At 66.3% G+C, this 20,696-nt stretch overlaps 2 protein-coding genes across 8 annotated transcripts; both read right to left on the reverse strand.

Annotated features, from left to right (window-relative positions):
* Positions 1-60: 60 nt before the first annotated feature.
* Positions 61-9,541, reverse strand: DMTN (dematin actin binding protein). 7 transcript variants are annotated; one of them, XM_072846298.1, is made up of 17 exons: positions 9,295-9,541; positions 5,068-5,131; positions 4,684-4,740; positions 4,105-4,179; positions 3,767-3,922; positions 3,599-3,643; positions 3,376-3,484; positions 3,182-3,238; positions 2,959-3,111; positions 2,736-2,845; positions 2,543-2,648; positions 2,353-2,417; positions 2,203-2,251; positions 1,828-1,967; positions 1,653-1,712; positions 1,484-1,564; positions 61-1,399 (listed from the first exon to the last, which is right to left on the reverse strand). In XM_072846298.1, exons 3-17 carry the CDS (start codon positions 4,699-4,701, stop codon positions 1,286-1,288), a joined length of 1,338 nt encoding a protein of 445 aa, XP_072702399.1. In that variant the 5' UTR covers positions 4,702-4,740; positions 5,068-5,131; positions 9,295-9,541; the 3' UTR covers positions 61-1,285. The 7 variants fall into 7 exon arrangements, with proteins under 7 accessions (XP_072702399.1, XP_072702403.1, XP_072702404.1 ...); XM_072846302.1 differs by having other exon boundaries at positions 1,837-1,967; positions 9,295-9,540; XM_072846303.1 differs by having other exon boundaries at positions 1,918-1,967; positions 9,295-9,539.
* A 4,735-nt stretch (positions 9,542-14,276) lies between these two features.
* Positions 14,277-18,419, reverse strand: FGF17 (fibroblast growth factor 17). The gene is made up of 4 exons (XM_072846176.1): positions 18,390-18,419; positions 16,131-16,275; positions 14,964-15,070; positions 14,277-14,573 (listed from the first exon to the last, which is right to left on the reverse strand). Exons 1-4 carry the CDS (start codon positions 18,408-18,410, stop codon positions 14,277-14,279), a joined length of 570 nt encoding a protein of 189 aa, XP_072702277.1. The 5' UTR covers positions 18,411-18,419.
* Between the last annotated feature and the right edge of the window lie 2,277 nt (positions 18,420-20,696).

The following is a 20,696-nucleotide window of genomic DNA, read 5'->3' on the forward strand; positions in this document are numbered from 1 at the left end:
GCCATCTGCAGGGACCTGGGGCCGGGGGCGGGCGGGGAAAGCAAAGCAGCGGAGCCGGGCTGGATAAAGCCATTTCACCTTTAATTGTAAGCAAAAAAATCACTCTCACGCGGATTCTCCGACACCAGCAAATAAAATAAACTCTAACAAAACAGAGAAAGTGAATCACTGTAGTCCAGTCAGAAAACAACCCATATTTATATATATATTTATAGATATGTCGTTTGTAGAGTAGCAGTGAAAGGCAAGTATGGGCCAGTGATTTCCCGATAAATTACATTCTTTACATCCCAACAAGGTCTAGTGGCTGGAAAGTGGCTGGAAACAGAAACCGGGGAGCGTGGGGGGGCCAGGGGTGCGGGGGCAGAGGGGTCCTGCCCAAAACGTGTGCCTGAAGAGGGGATGGGAGAGGTGCGAGAAGGGAAGGTGCTGCCCGGTGCCGAGCCCTGCCTGCATGGCCACGGGGGGCCAGGCAGCACTTGCCCAGACCCCGGGGGCCACGGTGCCCGTCGAGCCGTGCCCTGCTCCGGTCTGCCTGGCTGCATCCCCAGTGCATCCCCCCACTGCGGGCGCATCTGCAGTTAGAAATGCAGCAGGAGACCCCCGCTCTGCCACCCCCTGCCCCACCTCGCCGGCATCCCAGCCTTGCCCTCCGCCAGCCCGGTGCCCGGCAGGTTTTGGCAGTGTCCTTGCGGTCCTCGCTGCAGCAGCTGGCACAGGAGGGACCGGGGGGGATGTTAAAAGGGGGGCTGGAGGGGGGGCAAGGCGGGATGCCGGCCTGGCTTTGCGGGGAGCGCATGGGTCTGGCAGTGAGTCGGCCCCCAGGCTCTTCCCAAGTCTCGGGGTGAAGGCGCGGGGGGCAGAGGGGCACCCCGGGTGTGGGGCCCGGAGGCAGCTGACCCCCGGGGAGGAGGGATGCCACCCCACCGCCCGCGCCCCGGAGCCAGAGCCAGCATGCTCCCGGTGGGCCGAAAGCAGAGCCAGGCACTGCCCCTGCCAGCGTGCCCGGGGGGAGAGGGGGGCACAACGCACAGAGACCCCCCCACATCTCCCCTCCTGGCTGAACCGTGCCTGCTCCGGGGCAGGGTCTGCCCCCAGCCCCACCTCCCCGCTGCGAGCTGGGCGATGGAGGCAGGTTCGAGCCCTTTTCCCGCAGGAGGAGCGAGGCGAGGGGCAGAGCCGGGGGGCTGGGGGAGAGGGGAAGGGGGGATCCTAGTAAAAACCGGCTGAGAGCCCTAAAGCGGTTACACGGCGCGAAGGGACTGAGCTCGGGGCCGAGGCGGGCTCAGAAGAGGAAGGCTTTCTTCTTCAGCTCGTTGCGCTTCCAGAGGGCCAACTTGCTGAACTCCTCGGGGGGCATCTCGAAGACCCGTAGGAAATCCTCGGGGGAGAGGTGCCGCTGCGGGGGGAGAGGAGGGTGATGGGGTGCCGGGTCCCCCCCGCTCTGTGCCTTCCCCCCCCCCGACCCCAGTTCAGCCCCTACCTCCAGCCTGGTCCTGTCCACGCCGGGCGGCAGCTTCACACGGCCTCGGTTCGTCACCATCAACATTTCGTAGGGGTAGATCTGCAAGGGGCAGGGGAGGCTGTAAGGCCCCCTCCACAGCTCCCCCCCCAGCCCTGCCCAAGCCCCCGCAGCCCCCAGCCCCGCTCACCTTTTGCTCCAGCATGCTGGGCAGGGAATTGCCTCTGTCCATGCGCCCGCGCTGGCCGTTCTGAGGGGACAAAGCCTGATGTCAGCCACGACCCCCGCCTCCCCAAAGGGCTGCCCTCTCCCGCCCAAACTGAAGCCAAGGTGATGGGCTCCAGCCCGGGGACCAGCACACCCACCCTCCCCACCTCCAGCTCTCCCCTCTCCCCTTCGGGACCCATCACAGAGGTGGCCTCGGTGTCCGTCTGTCCCCTCCTGCCCCAGCGTACATCACCCTCTCGCTGGGTCTCCGCAGCCAGCCGAGTGCTTACCTGCAGGCCTGGAAAACAGAGGAGAGCAGGGCTCAGCCCTGGGGACCCCCCGCCGTGTCCCCCCCCATCCTCCCCTGGGTGATGACAAGCCTCGAAAGGTGGTTTTCCACCCTCTGCTGAGCCCAGGCTTGCCCCAGCATCCCCCATCCCTGGGGACATTCCCCATCCCTGGGACATCCCCACATCCCCGGGGACATCCCCACATCCCCCAGGATCATCCCCGCGCCATGGGCTGATGCTCACCCGGACTGCCCTTATCGCTGCCTGCCGAGCTGAACTCTGCCGACTGCAGCTGCAAGGGGACAGGGGACAGCATCAGAGAGGTGCCACCCCCAGACCCCATCCCAGGCCGTGTGGCCCTGGCAGCGTGCGGGCAGCTGCCTGCCCACTCACCCGGGTGAGGGTGCTCCGGCCGGAGGCGGGCAGCGAGGAGCTCTTGTAGCTCCCCATGTGCAGAGCTGCAAGAGAGCAAGAGACGGTCAGAGGTGCAGGCAGGGCTGCGGGAACTGGCAGGGGTGCAGGCAGCTGAAGCCACCAGGTGGGGAAGGGAAGGGATGGGATACGGGACGAGCATCCCACGTACATGTGTGGAAGGGTGTCCGGTCCGGCAGTGAGCGGGTTTTTCTCCGGATGGGGAGAGATTTCTCCATCTCCTCTTTCAGGATCAGCTTCCCGAGGTTGGAGGTGACCTGGGGACGAAGGGACACGGGTGGGGGTCAGTGTCAGCACATCCCCAGCCCCTTGCAGGGTGCCTGCCCGCCCGTTCTGCCCCTCACCTTGCTCAGCTCCTGCCTCTGGAGCTCCCGCAGGTTCTTCATCTCCTCCGTCAGGTCCTCCTCCTCCTCCTCCCCTCTCTTGGAGGCCATCCGCCTCCTCCACTCCGTCTCTGGGGGAAAAGAGGGGACGTTATACCCATCCCCAGCACCCCTGCGGGGTCTCTGGGGGGGATAAACCCCCTGGTACAGCCCACCCCCTGGCCTGCCCCTGTTCCCCACCTACCCACGACGGCCAGGGATGGGGGGCATGGCCAGTAGTCGGTCTCGATCTTGGCGGGCTGGTTGGGGTCTGGGGGCTGCGCCGCTGGGAACTTGGAGGATTCGATGATCAAGTCCTCTATGAGATGCTTCCCATGGTGGGCGCCGGGATGGTGCTCTGCGGGGCACAGGGGGGTGAGGCAGCGCCCCAGGGTGCCCCATCCCGTGGGACAGACACCCCCGCTCACCTTTCTGCCTGTAGATCGGAGGCTTCTTGTATATGTTGAGCTCTGTCGTGTCGGTCTCTGCAAGGAAAAAGGGAGTTGGGGGCCGGGAATAGGGAGCTCAGAGCTCTGGAAAGGCACTTGCCCAGACCCCCTGCTCTGCGCTGGGGCTCAGGGTCAGGCAGCGCCGGGGGGGTCACGGTGCCGGGGGAGCGTACCGGGTCGGTGGAAGTGCTGCACGCTGCTGCGGGTCGAGCTGCTGCCCTGGCGAGAGGTGGGCTGCGGGGTGCTGCCGGGGGTCCGGCTCTCCAGCCACTCCCGGATGACCTGCGGGCAAGCAGGACCGGTGAGCAGCGAGATCCCGGCAATTCAGCATCGCCCCCACCTCCTCGGAGCCCCCCCGTGCATCCCAGAGCTGGGGCCCGCGGCGCCGGTACTCACCTCCGGAGACGGAGGAGGAGAGATGGATTTGGGAGACAAGGAGCGCTGCAGAAGGCAAGAAGCAATTTATTCCAGCAGCCCCACATTTGCCCTCAAGGACCCCTCTATCCAGGGGGATTCCCCACACCAGCTCCCCAAAACAACCGGGGGACACAGCTGGCCCCTCACCTCTCGGCTCCGAGGCAGCTCCACGTGCTCCATGAGCGAGTAGGTGAAATGGGGTTCGTAGATCATCAAGTCGGGGCGCTCGATGTCCAGGATCGCTTTGTCCTTGGGGATCGCAGCCAGGTCCTTGTAGCCCAGAACCTCGTTGTCCATCTTGGCCTGGAAAGAAGGGGAAACACCTTCTTTTTTGGGTGCAGAAAGGGAACTTTGGGGAACGGGGAGGGCTTCCCTGGGGCTGGCATCCTCCGTGGCCCCTCCGGGGTGATGGAGAGGGTTTGGAGAGGCAGACCCCGACCGCGCGGATGGAGGGATGTGGCAGGAAGATGTGAGCAACCTCTTACCACGATGCTGGAGGGCGATCCGGGGACACTGGACCCGCGGGAGGAACAGACGCTCCCAGGGGAGGTCAGCGGTTGCTGGAAGGAAAAGGGGAGATTTTAGCGAACCTCATCCTCAGCACGGCCAGCCCAGGAAGGGGCTCAGGGTCGTGGTCGGGACCCCGGGGCATGGCAGGGGGGGCCGGGGACACCCCTGTGCCCCATGGACCTCAGTGCACCAGGGCAAACTGCCCTTGGGGATGGATGGGTGCTGGGGTCTCCTTTGCTCCAGCATTGTGGTTCAGGGCAGGGGACACCCAGGAGGTGACAGTGGCTTGGCCAGGACACGTTGCCACTAGATGGTGCTGCCAGGCTGGGCTGGGAGGAGGAGGAGGAGGAGGAGGAGGAAGGCAGGGCCCTGCTAGCAGCATCCTACGGTGACTCTGCCGATGTCCTTGGCCACCAGCCCCTGCCCTTGGCCACCAGCCCCTGTGTGCCTTCGCTAGGTGCAGGGCTCCCCACTGCCTGCATGCCCCCAGCACCCTGCCACCCCCCAGCACCCTGCCCATGGCCCCCAGCACCCTGCCCATGGCCCCCCCTTACCTTCTGCAGTCTTTCCATTCAGCTGCGGGCTGGCGGGGCTGTGTCAGTCACAGGGTCCTGCATGGGGAGAGCAGGGGTTTCGGGGCACTGCCAGGGGGGGCACAGAGCACCCCGAGGTTGGTCCCGGGGCAAGGTGCCTGAGGGCAGTGGGCTTGGGCAGAGCCCGGCTCCCCACCACCCTCCTGCCGTGGGGTTGAGCCCGGCAGCCCCCACGCACCGGACCCTAACGCGGCACGAGGCCGGCACAGCCCCACTCTCCAATATTCACACGCCGGCACAGGACAGGCTTGCCAGGGGATGCCACCGTCCCCAGGGTGGGTGAACGGCTCTGGGTCTACCCCGAGGCAGGGGAGAGGTGCCGGGGCATGCCGGACCCCCACTCACCGCTGCCTCTGTGGCTCCACATCCCTCTGGGTGCTAATGCCGGGCTGGTGCTCGGGTGCTGCCTCTGCAACGAAGACGAGAGAGGTGACGGTGGCTTGCAGGATGACAACGGTGTGAAGCTCAACCTTGTCCTCCCGCTGTCCCTGCAAACCCACCCCGGTGCCCGCAGCGCTCTGCCCTGCTGCGTGCCGCCCGTGCCGGCTGCCGGCCCCGCTGCCCAGCGGCGCGGTGGCTGCTGACGAGCGCTGGCAAGCGGAGCAGAGGTAATGAAACCCTTTGTCCACCGACAGCGAGCGGCCTCGAGAAGGCTCCAGCAGCAGCGGGACGGGCGTGCTGTGCTCAGCCCCTGCCCCGCAGCCCCCAGGCCTGAGCCCTCCCTGTGCTTTAAACCCACAATGCCGCACACAAAGGGGAAAATTCCCCATTCTCCTCAAAACTTCTCCTTTCGGAAGGGAGGGCATTAGGAAAAACCTCGTGCAATCCAGGCAACAACAGCAACAGCAGCGTGGAGCCCTCCAGCCTTGAAGCCCCCCCCCCCCCGCCAGCAGCCTGTGCACGGGGCTGGGGAGATGCCACCGCCTCTGGGGACCCCCAGCCCCACTGCCCCCCAGCCCCACGGCTCCTAGCACGGGCACAGAGCCTGTCCCTGCGGGATGCAGAGATGGAGAAGGACCAGATCTGACAAAGCCCGGGGCACCCTCCAGCTGCCGGCAGCCAGCCCGGCACGAGGTACCACCCTCGGCTCGCTCCTCCGAGGGTCGAGCCGGGACGAGGAGGCTCTGCCGGCGGCTCTGGGCTCGAGCCTCGTCCCTCCTTGAGACCACCCCACCACAAAGAACCCCCACTTCAGCACTGGGGGGCGGGGGTTCTGACCCACTCACACCCATCCCCAGCACCTCCCAGCCCTCCTGGGGTCTGCAGGACCCAGTACCAGTGGGACAGGCACCCCCAGATCGGCACCGAGCGCGGCACAAGGCGGCATTGTCCGGGCGAGCAGCGGCTGCCCCACGCACCCATGAGCTCACACTTTCCAGCGGCAGAGCCAGGGCAGCCCCTCGCCTCCGGCTCGCACCCCACGGGGTTGGGGGCACGGGCAGGCTGGCGGCAGGCGGTGGGGACGCGGTGGCATGCGGCGGTGGTGGCGGCGAGCAGATGGATGAGATAGCAAATAGCAGGAGGCAGAGGAAGCGGCAGAGGCCGGCGGGAGGGTGGGTGCGGGGACGGGTGGATGCGGATGCCGGCGGGGAAGGAAAACAAGCCTGAGCCAGGGGTGCGGAGAAATGCCGCGACGGAGCCAAAGGGCTGGCGAGGGGTGCCGGGGCTGCACAACCAGCTCGGGCACGGTCCCCCCCCCCGGCCAGGGGACGTGGGGACACCTTATCTGGGGCAGGCAGGGAGCCACCGCCCCAATGGCAGCCTCTCTCCCCATGGCAACCTCCAATCTCCCCAGCAGCCCTCGCTGGCAGGTCCCCCGCACGCTCCCTTGCTCGCCGAGATAAGGCCGGCCCGGCACGTGTTTGGGATTTTCCTGGCCGGGAGGGCGAGGGCGAGCGGGGCGAGGGGGGGTAACGCTGTGCCCCCCTCCCAGGGCGATGCTGCGGGTACCCACGGCGCTCCGCCAGAGCGGGGAGAGAAAGGCGCTGGGCAGGCATGCACATGAAGAGGAAGAGCGATGGAGGGAGGGATGGACAGACGGACGGACCACGTGCTGGCGGGGGTTTGCCGGGCTGCAGGGGTGCCGGCCCCCCCTGCACGGCACATGCCGGGGGGGCTGTGGGGAGGGCTGTCGCTGCAGCGGGAAGAGGCCAGTTCCCTCCTCCCCACCCCGAGGAAATCCGGATTTGACATTTCGCAGCCGCCAAAGCCATCAGCGCCCGGCACCCGGGCCGGGGGCCAGGCTGCACGAACCCCCTCGCCCGGGGCGGGGAGCGGGCAGGGACCCCCAGCCTTCCTCCCCTTTCCCTCCTCCTCCTCCTCCTCACTGCCTGCCTTGCCCTTGCCGTCGTGCTGGGTGCAGGCACCCTGCCGCTCCCGCAGCTGCCCCGGCTCCTCGCCAGCGGCGGAGGGGGGGGACACGGTGGGGTCACAAGTTCCCCGAACAGACGGTTCCCGCCAGCCCTGGGAACGGTGTCCGGTGCTTCCCAGCCCAGCCCCGGCCTCCTCCTCCTCCTCCTTCTGCTGCAAACCTCAAAAAAACACGGCACGGGAGAGGCACCGAGCATCCTCCCCACCTCGCCAAGGGAAACCGAGGCACTGCCGCACACGGGGGCCCCACCGGCAACTCGATCACGGCGGGGCCGAGCTGGTGGGGAGCACGTGGGTCCTCGACCCGCGTCTCAGTGGTGTCCGGTTCCTTCTTTGTCCTGTTTCTCGCCCTTTCCCTCCCCGCCAGAGCATCGCCCGGCAGAGGGGAGCGACCCTTCGGCTATTGACAGCCCATTCCTTCCGTGCCGTTGCACCCTGCCTGGCATGGCCCTGCCGAGGGACGCCTCGGTGGCCTTAAAAGCCACCAGCTGCCAGCGCCTGGCCTCCGGGATTTTTCCATCCCCTAGGGCGGAGGATGCACCCTGCCCATCTCCCCTCCCACGGACACAGGGCTGCTCCGTGCCTCAGTTTCCCTGGCTGGAGGGGGGATAGCAGCACCCTGCCTGCCCCATCCAGGAGGGGCCGGAGATGAAGGGGGTATTTCCACCTCCTCCGGCTGCTCAGTTCCTCCCATCCAATGGGTCTGGGCCAACCCAGCTGCTCTCCTGGCCCCCAGCCCTGCCGGGAGGCTCCGAGCCCCCCAACAAGTTTAGAGCGGGGATGCGTGGCGCTCACCCTAAAGCTCCTGGATAGGGGGGGTCCATCCCCTGCCCTGATGGCCACACCGCAGCCCGCCTTGGGCAGCGGCTCACGTGGCACGTAATCTGGGATTAAAATGGGATTAGCCTGCTCATCCCGCACGCGGAAGGGCCGGGAGGGACCCACCGGGGGTCTGTGCGGAGGCCGCGTCCCTCCAGGGCTCCCGGCATGGATCTGGTGATGCCCCCGGTCCCCGAGAAGGCCCCAGCTCTGCCAGCCCCGGGCGCTGCCCCACGGGATGCCCTGCATCAAGCACCGTGTCGTGGCAGGTCCCTGGGTACCCCGACACCGTGCACGGGGCCACCGCAGCGAGGCACCCACCTGGCAGGACACCGGGCGGTGGGATGTGACCAGGGGCTTCCCGGGGCTGAGGTGGCAGCTGGTGGCCCAGGTCTTCCCGGGAGAGGCTGGGCTTAGCCCTGCCTGATCACTGGCCCCGCACGCCCACAGCCAGGAGCCGACCCCCCCGGGAGATGGCCCCATCCATGGCCAAGAGCTGGGGAGCTGGGCTTTGCACCCCAGCTCCCCCCCCCCGGTAGCCCCTGATGCTCCGTGGCAAGTGGGGAGATGGGCGTTTGGCCCCTCCGTGCCTTGCCAGCGGGGCTGGATGAGGCCAGGAGGAGCAGGGGGGGGTCCAAAATCCCGTGCCCATAGCGAGACCCCGACCGCCATGGCCCCACCACGCTGCACGCAGGGAGCATCAAACCCCATCACAGCCTGCGCCTGGGGGGAGTGGGATGGGGGGTGTCCCCCCCCCCAGCAACAGCACTGAGACCCCACAAACTCACTCCACAAGTGGGGCTGGGAATGGCTGGGCTGCTCTGGCCTCCTCCCTTGGGGTGCGTGGTGCCGATGGCAATGTCCCCAGGGAAGGAGGACAGGGCATGTCCCTGTTCAGCTGGCAGCGGCCGAGCCCCGTTGGGGGGGTGTCCCGGGGGGGGGTGTGGGGTGAAGGGGGGTGCTGGGAGAACTGCGCTGCTGCGGAGGGGGTGCGGGTGGGAGCCCCGGGAGGGGTACCCCACTGGTGATAGAGCCCATGTCCCCGCCTTGGGTCACCGCCCTTCCTGTCCCCACGGCCCCCCGGCAAGGGCAGCTGGCTTTGCCGCGCCAGGCGTGGGGAGGGGGCACGGCCGCAGCCCCCGGAGAAGACGGGGGACAAGATGTGGGGCTGTCACCAGCCCCCCACAGCCCCCCAGCAGCGGGGGCTACGCAGAGCCGGGGGAGGTGGAGCGGTGGCACCAAAAGACGACAGGAAAGCAAAGGGTGGCTGATGCCGACCCCGATGAACTGGCCCCCCGAGACACCCCTGGCCTTGCGTCCCCGATGAACATGGCCACCTCCCTCCCCTCTCCCCACCGAGCCACGCAGGGCACGGCCACTCACCTAGGGATGGGGACACCGCATACCTCCAGCCGTGGAGAGCTGTCGGGGACACCCCTGGGCCTCCTCTGCTTGCCCGGCCACCGAATTACCCCGTGGGCTGCCGGGCCAGCTGCCCTGGCTGCGGCCAAGCCACCGCCGGCGCGCTGCAGCGCGCATCCGAGAGCGTGACAGCCGGACACGGGCGTGCAAGCGTGCGGGCGTGAGAGCCTATCTCCCAGCCCCAGCACCACGGCTGTGCCGCCCGCTGCGCCGATAACCGATGCTGGGTGCTGGGTAGGGCGTGCGTGGGTGGGTGGGTGCGTGGGTGGGTGGGTGCGTGGGTGCTGCTCGCCTCTCCCCACCTCTGCTGCTGGCTCAGTCCCTTTCCGAACAAGAGGAGAATTAGCCGGCATCATGACGAAGCAGTATTCGCTCCCGCCGCTGCTCGCTCCCGCTCCCACCGCTTCCCCGGCACAAAGAGGGAGGAAAAACATAAATAAACCCGGCCTGCCCGGCACCGCCCGAAATAGCCCGGACAGTGCCAGGGGTCCCCGGCACCCCGTCTTCCAGCCCCCGCTGCAAACAGGGGATGATGTAGCTGGGCTTTGGGCACCCCCGAGTCCCGCAGCGCTGAGCAGGGGGGCTGAGCACCCCACAGCGCGTGGGCTGGGCTGTAGCACGGTGGGTGGTGGGTGAGGGTGGCACTGCCCGTCCGGCCCCCACCCCAGTCTGAGTTCGGGGGTGCTCGGAGGGCGGCACCCACCCCTTGCTGCCCTGGGAGGGGAAACATAGCAGGAATTTCCACCCGCGGGGCCAACAGAGCCCAGCGAGGTGTTGAGCATCTGCTAAAAAATCAAGCCCCGATCTCTGCAGATGCTGCCCTGCTCCTGGGCACTGCCCAAGCGTCCCCAGCCAGTGGAGAGCCACTGCCCCCCGCATCCCGAGCCCCCCAGTTCCCGGGGTCCAGCCCCTGCCCTCGGCCAGAGCCCCCCGGGGCTCGGCGGTGGGGCTGGCCGGGTGCCCGGGGCTGGGTTGGGGCATGGCAGGGAGGCTGCAGCCGCCCCTGTCCCCCCCCCAGAGCCCCTTGGCACGCAGGCCTGGCCGAGAACCCAGGCGGCTGGCACGGGACCGGTGCCACAGCCGGACCCCGCCGGGGGCGGTGGGGCTGCGTTGGTGCCGCAGCGCTGGGAGCCGGTATCTATTCCCGGCTCTGTGTGGGAGAGAGCTGCCTGGTGACAGCAGCTCCATTTCTGGGTCCTCTCGCCGGCGCTGTGCTCGGTGCCGTTTGCTGCCTCACTTTCCCTCCTGGCTCAAGCAAGGACCGCCGGACCCCCTGGATGCACACCCCGGGGGATGCACGCCCAGGGGTGCACGTCCAGGGGGGTGCACGTCCAGGGGTGCACACCCAGGGTTGCACGTCCAGGGGGATGCACGTCCAGGGACGCACACCCAAGGATGCACACCCAGGGGTGCACACCCAGGGTTGCACGTCCAGGGGGATGCACGCCCCACACCCTTTGGTACCCGGGCCAGCATGGCTCGTTGGACCAAGAGCATCACAGCCTTGGCCCCGAGATGCCGCCGTGCCCCCACGCTGAAGGGGCTTCGCCAGCCCCAGCCCTGCCGGCCGCCCCCCCGGGGCCGTGCCCATGAATAATCGAGGCTGCGGCTGCCTCCCCCATGCTAACCCAGTTTCTCAAGCATGAAGACGACCGCAGCGGCTGCCACCTGCGCCGGGAGCCGCTGGGGTGCCTAAACCGGCCGCGGTGCCCACCGTGGGCTGAGCCCCCCACGCCGCCTGCCCAGCACCCGGAGGTGCCCAGAGGGAGGGAGGAGTTTGGAAACGCACAGATCCTGCACCAGCCAGGCACCACGCACCGGCTCTCGCACCCTCGCGTGCACCCACCGAAAGCCAAGCCTGGACACGCTCGCCGAGAGCCCCCCGTGTGCTCGCCAGCCCCGCAGGGTCACCCCTCGTCCCGGTGATGCCCTTCAAAGCCAGGCTCAAGGCAGGGAGCTGCTGGTCCCTGCCTGGGGGGCTGCTGGGGGGCCGGGGCGCGGGGGCAGAGGGTAGCAGGGCCCTACCTTCAAGGGAGCCCATGGCCCGCTGCAGGCAGGTCTGCCTGTCCGCCGGGAGCCATGCCTGTGCCGAGCATCCCCTCCCCTGCGCCGCACGGCACGTTGCTACAGCGACCGCCTCCCGCCGCAACCGGCTGGAGCCGAGCGATGGAGGATGTGCAGGAGCCTCCTTCGGCCTCGCCAAGAATGGAGGATGTGCAGGAGCATCCTTCAGCCTCGCCGAGCGATGGAGGATGTGCAGGAGCATCCTTCGGCCTCGCCGAGCAATGGAGGATGTGCAGGAGCATCCTTCGGCCTCGCTGCCCCACAGGATGGGGGCGAGGAGCCTTCCTGCAGCCCCGAGGGGGGACACGCAGCCCCTGGGCTCCTCTGCGAGGCAGCTGCCCAACCCAAAATTGCCCGTGCTGCCCCATGGCAGGGCTGCTGGGTTTGCAAGGGACATCGCTCCGATGGAGCCTGGTGACAGCAGCCCTGCAAGGGCTGGCCTGGATGTGCCTCAGGGGACACCCAGCCCGGGGGGACACCAGCCCCCGCCGCCCCCGTGATGCCCCTGCCAGGGCTGGGACCCTGTGGGGTGCGAGGACCACGGGGCTGGGGACGGCGGCGGGGCGGGGGGCTGGCATCCATCAGGGAGGTGGTTGCTCTGGGGTCGTGGGGCTGGGGACCAGCCCTGGCTGGGTGCACAGCCCCCCCTCCTCAGCATCCTAAGCCCCCCCAAAGCATCCCCAAGCCCCTGAGCATCCCCAGCCCGCGGGAGAGCGAAGCCTGGGGAAAGGCTGGGCACGCTGCGGCAGGGCGAGACACCCTCCAGTGCACTTTCTGCACAGAGGACATTCCTGTCCCCACCTCCGCCCCCCGCCCCGGGTCTCACCTCAAAAAACAAGAAAGAAGCAGTGTGAGGTTTTGTTTTGTTTTTTTTTTTTCTCTTCCCCAGCCATAATTAAAAAGGACTCACCCTTCCGAGCCCTTTCTATCCCGGGAGGTCGAGAAGAAAGAGAGGGGAGGAAGGGGAAAACCCTGAAAGAAAAGAGAGGAAGGGCTTGGGAAGGAGAAGAGAAGGGGGGGCGAGGAAAGGGACGGGGAAAAATTAAAGCAGAGATTACACAAAGGGAACTCCTCTACCTTTGAAGCTTTGGCTAAATTGGGGAGGGGGCGGCGGGGGCAGGGAGGGTCCGGACCCAGTCGGCCCCTTTCTCAAAGCCCTCTCCTTTCAAGAATGTCTCAAATTCCTGCAGAAACAAGGAGCCGGGGTTGTGGGGCCGAAGGAAACGGGAGGGGAAAAAAAAAATTACCCCGGCCGCTCGGCTAATTCCTGCCTGCCACACCTGGGCAGGCAGCGCCGGGCGCATTGTTCGGCCGTAATTGCTGGGTGTTGCATTTCTCTTCTGCTTTAAAGCTTCATTTAACTCAAACTGTTATAATTTTCTCCCCACTGCCCCCCCCAGACGGCTCCCCCCACCCCGGCATTATGCTGGCGGGGCTTTGTAGGGGCTGGGTGAGCCCCGGTTAAGGGATTACATCCTCCCCGCGGTCCGGCTGCCACCTCCCAGGGCATTGTCAGAGGGGAAAGCAATTACAGGGAGGGTGGGATGGCACGGGCTGGGGGCACTGAGCTCAGGGCCCGGGGGGACAGCCCGGCCAGTGGCCACCATGGGGCGGGCGAGCCAGTGGCCCCGGGCAGGGAGAGCAGTGGGTACCACGCCAAGGGTGATGCCCTGTGGGGCACCAGTGGGTACCACGCTGGGTACCACGCCAAGGGTGATGCCCTGTTCACCAGGATGCAGCAGACACCCCCCAGGACACAGAGCAGGGGGGCACAGACAGGGATGGGGACACGGGGAGTCCCCTCACAGTGGCCACCTCCATCCTCCTGCCAGGCAGCATCTCTCCCTGAACGCTGGGGGCTTGCACCCGAGGTGGGTGAGGACACCCTATACCAAGGGGGAGCTGGGTGCCCCCCGTTCCAGCAGGCACAAAGCCTGTGGCAAAGCTTTGGCACAGGAACGAAAACTCCCCCAGGGCCCATGGGTCTAGACACTCGCTTTTATTTGCCTTGGGGTTTCCTCCTTTACACAAATAAACTCCAAAGTCTAACTGTTTAGGCCTAAAACTGACTCATAAAGGAAACAGCAGAGCTTGTAAAAACACACAAACAACCAATCAAAAACAATAAAAATAACCTAAAGGCAGTTTCTCTTTGGCCAGCGGAGCCTGGCGGGCACCCACACGTGTCCCCACGCCACCAGCACCCCGGTGCCACCCACCGGGAGAGGGCACAGACCTTCCCCTCCAATAAATAACGCAGAGACCCCACGGCCACGGGGACACAAGTGCTGGCCCCGGTGTCTGCATGCCCGGGCACCCCTGGCATGGAGCTGCACAGGCAGACGGACAGACCAGCACCCCACACTCCCCATCACTTGGCCACCCACGGGTAGGACCCCTCGCAGGGATGGGCGCAGCAACCCACGGGCCTGGGGCTGGGGACAGGCTCTCCATGGGGCTCGGGTGGGGACATCCCGCAGTCTCAGGGCCGGTCCCATCCATCCCTGGCACCGAGAGGGACGTCTGTGGGGATGGGAACGTGGCCGGGGGTCCCAGGCCTTGGTAGCATGGGGACAAGTCTCCGAGGGGCTGCCAAGGGGAAGAGGCAAAGGTAGCAGGTGGTGAACGTGGGTACCGCAGGCTGCTCCAGGGATGAAGGCACCCCGGCGTGGGGCTGTAGACACCAGTGACCGTGCCCGAAGCGTGCGCTCCCCAACCTATTCGCGGTGCCCAAGAGGAGTATAAAAATAGAGCATCTTCAGAAAAAGAAGGGGGGAAGAAACAGTGCCGGAGGGTGCCAGGAGACGGGGCAGAGTCTGGTGAGGCTGAAGGCTGTGAGGATGAGGAGGGCAGGGCCCGGCAGAGGGCGAGTCCGGGCGTTACGTGCGTGGGCGAGGGGCGCGGGTGCGGCGGGTCCGGCGCGTGGGGGAGGACGAGCCGACGAACTCGAACTGCTTCTGCCGCTCGGCGTTGTTGGGGAAGGGCAGCTGCCCGCGGTACAGGCGCTTGATGAAGTGGGCTTCCCGCTGGTTCTGGCGGCTGCGGGAGGCTTTGCGGGGCCGGCCCTTGCGGGTGAAGGCCATGTACCAGCCCTCGTAGCGGGCGTTTTGGAAAGCCGTGTAGTTGTTCTCCAGCACGATCTCCGTGAAGATGCAGTCCTTGCTCTTGCCGTTGGGCTGCGGGTGGAGGAGAGGGGCATTTAGCACCCGCAAGGATGGGGTTGGGGACTTGGGGATGGGACCCACGAGGTGCTGCCACCCCCCTGCCACCCCATCCCTGCCACGTTCACCGTGGCACTGACCCCAATGCACCGGGACCAGCTCCCGGGGGGCTTCTCCTTGCGGGAGCCGGGCCGAGCAGCGCGGTGCTGATGGAGGAGAAGGGGGACCGGCAGCTTGGGGGGAGGAGGGAGAGCCCCCCACTGCACCAACACAGCCCCTGGGAGCGGGGACACGGGGACCAGCCTGGCCGAGTATCCCGGCTCCAGCTGCTCAGCGGGGTGCCCGGGCTGAGCTCCGGGGAGCGGGGACACGCGGAGGGGCAAGCGTGGGGGGGCCGGGACTCACTTTCCCGATGAGCTTGCCGCGCTTGCTCATGCAGATGTACTTCTCGCTCTCGGCCCCCTTGATGCGGACGCGGCTGCCGAAGGTGTCCGTCTCCACGATGAGCTTGGCTGCGAGGAGGGCAGCAAGGGGGAAGTGTCCCACGGGGGCTGCGGCACCCCGCCACGGGCTACTGGCATCCAAACCACCCCTGTCCCCTTCCCCCTGCCTCCGTCTCGCCCCCCAGCATCCCGCCCTGCCCTTCACCGGTGGGGCCGGGAGGACGGCAAGCCCCCGCAGCCGGGGCAGGGCAGGGATGCTCCCCAGCCATGATGCTAAAGGGCCTTTGTTAAAACCCAGCAGAGTCAAACCGGGCGTTTGATGAAGGCGCCGGGGAGAGCAACGGCCCCTTCCTACCCGCCCCGGCACATCCGCATTGTCAGCGATTCAATGGGTTCTCCAGGGCTAGACCGAGTCCAGCACCCGGCAGGTTAATTATCCTCGTCCTCATTGTTTCTCTACAACACAGGGGTGGCTGCAAAGGTTGGGAGCCGACACCGAAACCAATGACCCCGGCGGGTCCTGCGTTCCCGGCAGCCCCGCGCCCGAGCCGGCAGGGAGAATTCAGGGAAAGACCTGGAAAGGTGGCGAGTCAGCCTTGCTGGTCACCGGGCTTTGAAAAGCCTTTCTTGAAGCTTTTAGATGCTGGGGATGCCAGCCTGGCCCTTGCGGGGCTGTGGTGCCCGTCAGCATGGCGTCAGGGCCAAACCCTGCGGGGAAGGGTGATGCGGCTGGGGTGGGCTCTCTGCACTGCCCACCATGCACGGATATTTAAGAGGCTGATACCGGGATCAGGTGATTCTCCTCCAGAAAAAGTTGCCTGTCTCATGCCAGGAAGAGATTAGAAAGCAAAAGCCCTAAAGACGACAGGGCTTATGGAAGCTGCATGGTATCAGAGAAACACATGATTTTGGAAGTTTCGAGGTCAGGGCTGGCTGGTTGGGAGCCACGCTCTCACAGGAATTATTTGGGGGATTTTTGGGTATAAAGCCAGCTAGCTGGGGCAATTAAAACCTCCCCACACCCCTAATTCCCCCTGCAAAACTCCTCTGGGAAGAGACATTTCCCCAGCCTTTTCCAGCCCTTGCATGAGCTGTCCTGGGCTGCAGATAAACCCCTCCGGGCTCTTACCGAACTTGTTGCCGTCCTCGGCGGTGGCGGTGATCCTTTTGCCGTTCACCTGGACGTGCTTGCCACTGGTCCGGCTGTAGAGCTGGTACTCCCTGATCTGCCGTCGGCTCAGCTGGTCGGTCATGGCACCCTGGTCCCTCACGTACTGGTTAAAATTAGGAGACGGTTGATTCTCCCCCTTTGTTTACAAAGGGAAAAATAAAATCAATTTGTTTTGGACAGCCGACGGCAAGGGGACGGAGCGGGGAGCCCGGTGGGGCGGGAGGGCTGGGGCTGGCCCCAGGGGACACGGAGATCCACCCGCCACCCCGTCCGTGGGCGAGGGAGAGCTCCCAGCCATCGCCAGCCAAGCTGGTCCCCTTTGAGCCGCGACGAAGGCACCGAGCGGATGCTTTGGACAGAGAGCGACTGGCTTTGTGGGCAGGGAGAGGCAGAGGTGTTGCTTTGCAACCCGCGCATGAGGAGGATGCAGGGGCTCGCAGGGAAGGATGCTCTCCTCCGGGCACAGCCGGCCATTCCCTCGGGAGCGGGGTCGAGCTGCTGCTCCCAGCCATGCCCCAGGGCCGGCCGGACACTCGGCAGCATCTCCTGCTCGGGCTCTGCTCCCAGGCAGGTACTGAGGACAGGCTGGGATGCAAGGGCTTGCAAAACACCCACTGGGTCCCTCGTGGGGGGGGGTGAGACCCACCTAAAGCTGGGCTGGGTGTCCCAGGAGCAGAGCCGTCCCCTCCCAGTCCACCCCGAGCACGCACTGGCCCTGGGGCCGGAGGAATAAAACACCTTGCAGACCCCAACCAGCTCCGTGGCTTACGCTAACCGGGCAGCACAAACACACAGGGGTTATTGTATGGTAAACGGCAGCTAATTACTGCAGATGAGCTGGGGAGGGGGGGATTAGTGCTGGTGGTCAGCCCCCATCCCCACACCGGACTCCAACCAGCGCCTCTCAACGCATATCTGGAGAGAAGACTTGGTTTAACCCCGGTGCAAGTGGGAAGCCGGGGCTCAGGGCAGCACCGCAGCCGGCTGCGCCGCCCAAGGGACGCCGGCCCAAAAACCAGCTCCGAAAGGGCCGTGGGCAGGGGGACACGCTCCGGGAGCTCATCCTGTGGGGAGACCCAGGGAGCATTCGGGGTCTGGCTCCCCAGTTCGGGGTGCACAGCATCGCCCGGGTGCGCGGGACCTGCCGCCCCGCATCCCCTGTCTGCGGCATCGCCTCGCTGGGCGTGAAGCCCAGCACGAGGGGACGCGGCACGAGGGGACCCAGCCCTGCCTGCTCTTGCAGGATGGGGAGCAGCGGGATGGTGGGGGGCACTGCCTGCCCCCCCTGCACCCCCCCCAGCTCCCCACCACCTTTGTGTGCTCCTGGGGACTCATTTCCTGCCCGGATCCACTTTAAAGCCTTTGGAGCTGGCCGAGGAGGTGGGCTGGGGGGGCGGCCCCTCTCCATCAAAGGCAGTTCCCTTCCCCTCTCATTTTCAAAGAAATAAAAGCATTTACCTTGGGGAAGAAAAAAAAAAAAAAGAAAAAGAAAAAAAGAAAAAAAAGTCCTGAGCACGTATTAAGGCTGCTGGGGCCGGCAGCTACGGGGGTTTTGTTCGGGCTCTGGAGCAGAGGGTGCTGATATGGAACAGTGCATTTTAATAGCCGCTGCCTTTCTAAAGCGCACAAAAAGGGACGGATGGTGCAGCCTGAGAGGGTGGAAGGGAGAGGGGAGGGGGGTGTCGAACCTCACACCACCCCGCTGGTGGGGGGACCAGAACCCGCTCTGCCCCGTTAACCCCCTCGGCAGCCGTCGGCAGCGCGAGCGAGGGCAGCGTCCGGCCCCGAGAGCTCAAGGCTGATGGACTTGGCAACGTCCCTCCCCGAGCAAGGCTGCAAGAAATGTATCGCCTGCCCCGGGAGGGCTTCCCCGCTGACCTTGCCCAGGCCCTCCGGCCCCAGGCAGATGGGAAACCCCACCGCAGATACCCCAGTGCCGGCCCGCTGCGGCCCCCGCCGATGGGCACAGCCAGCTCCGGTGGGGACCCAGCCCCACGGGCGCCTTCGCAGCATCGTTCCCCTGCCCGGAGCTGGGTACCACTTGGGGTGGGCACGCACCGGTCCCCCCGGACCACCGGGAAAGCCCCCCGCCAGAGCAAAGGACATCCCCGAAGCAAACTGTTAGCTCAGCGCATCGCGGAGCGGGTGCCTTCGCCCAGCCCCGGCTCCGCGGTGCGGCCAGATGTGCCGCGAGGTTAGTAAAATAGATCCACGTACCTGGGTCTGACAGGAGAACATGAGGAGCTGGAAACATCTGCAGCGGGAGACAAAAGAGAAAGGGAGAGAAACAGGGTGTTTGGCTCAGGGTTAGTTGTTTTCTCTTTCCCCCCCCCGCCCCGCGAGGAATAGCCGTGTCTAACGGCACTAAGAATAAACTACTGATAAACCCGGGTTGCAAAGAATTGCAAGAAGCGGCACGCAGGGCTTACATGGAGAGGTTCTGCAGGCTGATGGGCTGCATGGCGCTCGCCGAAGCCCCCCAGACACCGGCATGAAACGAAGGCACTGCCACGGGCTCTCTGCAAACCTGCCCTCCCTCACCGCCGGCACATCCCCGCCGGGGCAGGGAAAGCCAAGGAGCAGCCTGTCCCCTCCTTCCTCGGGTGATCCCCTCGCTCGGGGCGGGCGAGGGAAAAACCAGGTGAAACCCAGGCTGCCGCCACGCCGGTGAGCCCACGTGCGATGCCAACGTCTCCGGAGCAGCAGCGGCGACGGAGCATGGGGGAGGCAGCCAGGGTTGGGTCTTCTCCTCCTCCTCCGGCCCTGGGGGCTGCACGTCCTACGCCTTGGGGACATCCAGATCCATCCTGTCCCCTGCGTCCCCACCCCATCAGCCTCCCGTCCTTGGGCTAGTCCCCGGTTTGCGTCTCCCTCCGGCAGCAGCTAGCGGGAAGGGTGGCTGCGGGCAGGGCAGGGCTGCCCACCGCCACGGGCAGCACCCAGAGCCCCCCACGCCATCGAGCCAGCAGCACCCTCCCGGTCCCGGCCTGGTGATGGGAGGCGGGTGGGCGATGCACGAAGCGGCTGCCTTTAAAGGTGGGGAGAGCCTGTGCGAAGAGGGGCCGAACCTCTCCGGGAGGCAGTCGGCAGAGCGGAGGGAAGGAGGATCGGACCTAGCAGGGGCCGGGGCAGGAGGAGGGGACGGGGGAGAGGCTCAGCCACTCGGGGTGTCCCCGTCACCAGGGGTGGCAAAGCCCCCCCGCCTCGCCTTGCAGAGGGGAGGATGCCGGGCTATGGGAGATGGGGGGGGTGATGCTGTGGGGCACGGTGACGGTACCAGGGGTGGGAAAAGCCCCCGCTGCGGGGAGAACCGTCCCAGGCCTCCGGGAGGGATGCGCTGACACAGAGGATGCTTTTTGTCACCCTCCTTTCACCGAGGCACGGCCCTGGTCTGTGCACCACGCAGAGAAAAGCACCGCAGCGGTTTTTAACCGGCTGGTTTACTGCCGGGGGGCTCTGGGGGCCCTGTCGCAGCCCCCCCGCACACCCGCAGACAGCTCCCCTCTCTCCCCTGCCCGCTCCCAGCCCCATCAGGAGGCTGGGCATCCCTCCATGTTCCATTTGCTCGGCCAGGAAGGTGCTAAGTGCCTTATAAATAGCCTGGCAGGGAGCTGGGGTAACACCCCGGGGGGTAAAACACCCCTGTGGGGTCTCCCAGAGGGGACAGCACACGGGATGAGGGGTTCAGTACAGAAACCACTTGCCTCCATGCTTGTGCCTCAGTTTCTCTATCAGTGCAAGGTGGGGTATCAGGCCCCAGAGAGCAGCGGGGTACCCGCACCCCCATCTGCAGGAGGCTGGGGGGCCTGATTCGGTGCTAACAACCCAAATTAGACCTCCCCTGATGCCTTCTCACCTCCTGGGCCAGGAATTCGGCCCGAAACACAGTTTGCAGCTCCCAATAGCCACAAGCACCGCATCCCCCAGCTCAGGGGTCCCCTTCCACCCCAAATCCCCATGGGGATGTGCAAACACCCCCCCATCCCATGCCATCCCCGGGCTCAGCACCCCTCGGGGGCCGCAGGGGATGATTGATGGCCACGGAGCAGTCATCACTCCCGGCGTGTGCCCCCCCCCCCCGGTTTGGGGCAGAGGGTCCTGGGGAGCTGTCAACGCGCTGGTGGGGGGGCCGTCTTGTGCAAGCAGCCCCTGCAGGGTGAGGAAAGGCCGAAGGGACAGGGCTGCCCGTCAAAGCCTTCTGCGTGTGGCCCTCGCAGGCGAGACCCTCTGGGGACCGTGCCCTGTGAGGGCAGCCCCTCATCCCCCGTACCCAGCACGGCAGCTCCCCCGGCCCCGTCCTCGCATCCCAAACAGGGCACCTCGCTCCCCGTAGATGGGGCTGGGGTCCCCCCCCCGCCCAGCCCTGGCATCCCCCAGGGGCTCAGCCCTCCTGCCCCACACCTAGAGCAGACTAAAGCCTGCCTTTGTGGCGGGCTCGGCTCCCCTCTCGGAGCCAATCTGAGACACAGCAGTCCTCCGCGCGCTCCCGAGGGGCACCGGACCCTCCACAAATACCTGCTGCCT

This window comes from Ciconia boyciana, chromosome 25 (assembly GCF_034638445.1).
Source record: "Ciconia boyciana chromosome 25, ASM3463844v1, whole genome shotgun sequence".
NCBI lineage: Eukaryota > Metazoa > Chordata > Aves > Ciconiiformes > Ciconiidae > Ciconia > Ciconia boyciana.

What these genes read in the sequence shown, in the direction of transcription:
- DMTN (XM_072846298.1), bottom strand. An exon ending in AGCTGCCTCGGAGCCGAGAG is followed by an intron (nt 3,644 to 3,766) that starts GTGAGGGGCCAG and finishes TGCCTTCTGCAG; the next exon opens with CGCTCCTTGTCTCCCAAATC. An exon ending in GCAGCACTTCCACCGACCCG is followed by an intron (nt 3,239 to 3,375) that starts GTACGCTCCCCC and finishes TTTTCCTTGCAG; the next exon opens with AGACCGACACGACAGAGCTC.
- FGF17 (XM_072846176.1), bottom strand. Translation starts at nt 18,410, where the DNA reads ATGTTCTCCTGTCAGACCCAG. An exon ending in TGTTCTCCTGTCAGACCCAG is followed by an intron (nt 16,276 to 18,389) that starts GTACGTGGATCT and finishes AATTTTAACCAG; the next exon opens with TACGTGAGGGACCAGGGTGC. An exon ending in CGAGGACGGCAACAAGTTCG is followed by an intron (nt 15,071 to 16,130) that starts GTAAGAGCCCGG and finishes CCCTCCTCGCAG; the next exon opens with CCAAGCTCATCGTGGAGACG.